Genomic DNA, 2,992 nt, shown 5'->3' with positions numbered 1-2,992 from the left:
AGACAGACAGACAGACAGACATAGAGACAGAGAAAGACAGGGAGGCAGAGACAAGGAGAGACAGAGAGAGAGACAGAAACAGAGAGAGAGAGAGAAAAAAGAGAGAGAGAGAGAGACAGACAGACAGACACAGACAGACATAGAGACAGAAAAAGACAGGGAGACAGAGACAGTCAGAGAGAGAGAGAGAGAGAGAGAGAGAGAGAGAGAGAATTTGGGAGATGACAGTTGGGGTACAAAAGCAAATCCTCAGCTCCCTGGGAGAGTCGGGATAGCAGTTATGCACCTCAAAGGCTTTCTGTGGGAGAACCCTAAGCCCTGCACTGGGGACCTTGAATCTCCAAGGAGCCTGGCATCGGAAGCCCAGGGTCTGAGGCAAGGAGGGCCACTACAGTTTAGGGTCATGAATTTTGGTCACCAGACTCTGAGAATGCAGTCTCTGAGGACCAAAAGTCTATCTTTGGCTTCAGTAGCAAGGACCTCAGCCCTTAAGCCTGAGGATTTGGGACAATTTAGAACCATGAGTTCAGGACCCCAGGGACCTTGCCCTGGCAGTGGCTCAGGTCACATGGTGTCACCTGATGTCCTTCTATCAAAGGACCTGGTGGGCAAAATTCTTGACCTGTTAATCCCAAAATATGAAACTAAGGGGTCACCGCACTCTAGGACTTTTGTCTCAACAGACTGATAAATACACGAGGGCCATATACCAGGGCAAGGTACTTAGCATCTTAGAAGACAGCACCTCAGGGGTGAGGGCCTCCCTTGTCCTTTAACGGCTTGGATGTCTGCAGATTCACTGTTTTAGACCTGAGACCACTTTTAGTCTAAAGGCCTAACTTCCTTGTATTCATGGGTATTCAGAGTGGATGGGCTTGGAGCTTTGCCTGGGTCTCTCAAGCCAAGTCCTCTATGAGCAAGGTCTGTAGTGGTCAGCCTCGTGATGCTGGGACGAGGTGCCTGACACACACAGTCTGAAGTGGAAAGGTTTAGGCTCATGGCTTCAGTCCAGTACCAGCAGACTCCAAGGAAGAAATGGCCCTGGCTGAGGGGCTGGGTGGGGGAGGCTGCTGGCCAGTCAGGAACCAACCCAACAAATGCACCCCCTCACCATTTTCTCCAGATGGACCTCACCTCTTGATGGCACCTTCAGCTAGGAACTCATCACTGGATTAATCCACTGATGAAATTAACCCTCTTGTGATCCAGTGACCTTCCAGAAGCCCCATATCTGAGCACACGACCCTTTGGGGTGACATTTTCTCTTATAGTTATTGTTGTTGTTTTAAGGCAGAGTCTCACTATGCAATTCAGGCTGGCTTTGAGCTCCCTTTGTAGCCCAGGCTGGCCTTGAACTTGCAGCGATCCATCTGCCTCAGCCTCCTGAGTGCTGGAATTCCAGGTATGTGCCGCAATGCCTGGAGAGGGGCATATTTTTGATCCAAATCATATCAGGCCCTAAACTTGTGAGACATCACTCCCTGGACAGCTGATCATTACAAAACTGGGTGTCTAAGGTCTCCAGCCTTCTCCTCTGTGGGTTGAGATTGTTGGTCCTATATGGAGTCCTTGGGTATAGAGATCTCGAGAGGGGATGGGGGAGACTGAGAGTGAGGTTGAGGGGCAGCGGGATCTTGAGTTGGGAAGTTCTGGATGTGTAGAGGGTGTGGGGTTCCAAGGGCTTCTCTGGAAGGCATTCTTTTCAAGAGACTCAAATGTGGAGGCATCTCAGTCTAAGTCCTTAGAACTCACCTCCTCCTTCGAGGGTCCCCAGATCTCCTCAGAGTTGTGCTCTGAAGTCTCAGTGAGTTGGATTCAGGACAACAAACGAGTGTCGCCAGGACCTTTTGTTCTATGTGACACTCGGCTCCCTCATCCCCCTCTGTGCCCTTCTGATCTCTTCAGGCCATGAGCTACTCCCCCGCTGGTGGCCCCAGGCCTTCTTCCCTTTCCCCATCCCGCCTTCTTAGCCAGTTTCCTCATTTCCTGTCCAGAACTCTCTTCTCCGGATGGGAGCCAAGCTGACCTTCTCTGTGAACTCGTCTTTTCTCTCCAGGAGGTGCAGAAGGGGCTCCAAGACCGGGGCCAGAAACAGACCCAGCAGCTCTTTTTCCTGAACGTGGTCCAGGCTGTGTCCCAGGAGGGGCCCTGTGTGAATGCTGCATCTGACTTGAGGAAGGATGGGGTGGCTGCAGGCTACTGAGGAGACAGCGTGGCCCAGAGCCAGGATTCAGCCCTGCCTTGAGCCCCAAATCCCACTGGAAAAGGGGGCCAACAGCTCCAGCCCGATCTGAACTCCTTGCTGAGAATGAAGGAGGCAGAGTCCAGAATGCCCAGAGGATGATGGGAAGGACCTGAGCCTCATCCCTGACCCCCTCCCCACAGCCTCTCGTGTGTGGCCCTGCTCCGGCTTCTTCCCTGGCCTCCTGCCCACCTTCCCAATCTGTGTTCACCAGTGGAAGATTAAAGAGGAGCCAACTACAGCCTGGCTTGGTGGTTCAGGGGAGGGGAGGGGACCCTCAGAGAGTGCAGGAGTAATGCTCCTGCAGCCCTCCACAAAGCACCAACACGGAGTTGGGGAACCAAAGCTCAGAGGGAGGCTGGCCTCACCCAGGCCACTCCTAGACAGAGGCAAGCACCCTGCCGCTCCACCACTGTTTTGTTCTGGCTAGAGTGATTTTGGAGGCTCAGCAGTGTGTCTGGCCCTGGCCCTGCTCACTGGTAGAAAGGTGGGGATATGGCCTGGGGTGCCGTGCCCCGACTCCTCCTTGGCTGAGGCCCTTCTCTGGGTCTTAGTCTCTGTGCCAGGAAAAGGTTGGACAGAGCAAGACCCGAGACCCCTCACCCCAGCCCCCAGAGTTCAGATGCTTGAGACCAGGGTTTCTGATGCTTGGCAATATTGACATTTGGGGTGAACTGATTCTTCATGGTAGGAGTGGCTGTCCCCACACTGTGGGGTGTTGTACTGAGATAGTGCATGTCACCCCTGGTG

The 2,992-nt window shown here is 53.4% G+C and overlaps 1 protein-coding gene across 2 annotated transcripts in view; it reads left to right on the top strand.

Annotated features, from left to right (window-relative positions):
• Ggt5 (gamma-glutamyltransferase 5) overlaps window positions 1-2,483 on the top strand; it is a 27,353-nt gene extending 24,870 nt beyond the window's left edge. For both annotated transcript variants that reach the window (XM_023721023.1, XM_023721024.1), the window contains exon 12: window positions 2,057-2,483. In XM_023721023.1, coding sequence (XP_023576791.1) covers window positions 2,057-2,203 — 147 coding nt within the window. In that variant the 3' untranslated portion in view covers window positions 2,204-2,483. The remainder of the gene's footprint in view (window positions 1-2,056) is intronic.
• Window positions 2,484-2,992: the final 509 nt, after the last annotated feature.

The sequence above is a fragment of the Octodon degus genome, unplaced genomic scaffold, assembly GCF_000260255.1.
Source record: "Octodon degus isolate 3935 unplaced genomic scaffold, OctDeg1.0 scaffold00079, whole genome shotgun sequence".
Lineage (NCBI taxonomy): Eukaryota > Metazoa > Chordata > Mammalia > Rodentia > Octodontidae > Octodon > Octodon degus.
This window is presented reverse-complemented; position numbering and strand designations above follow the sequence as displayed.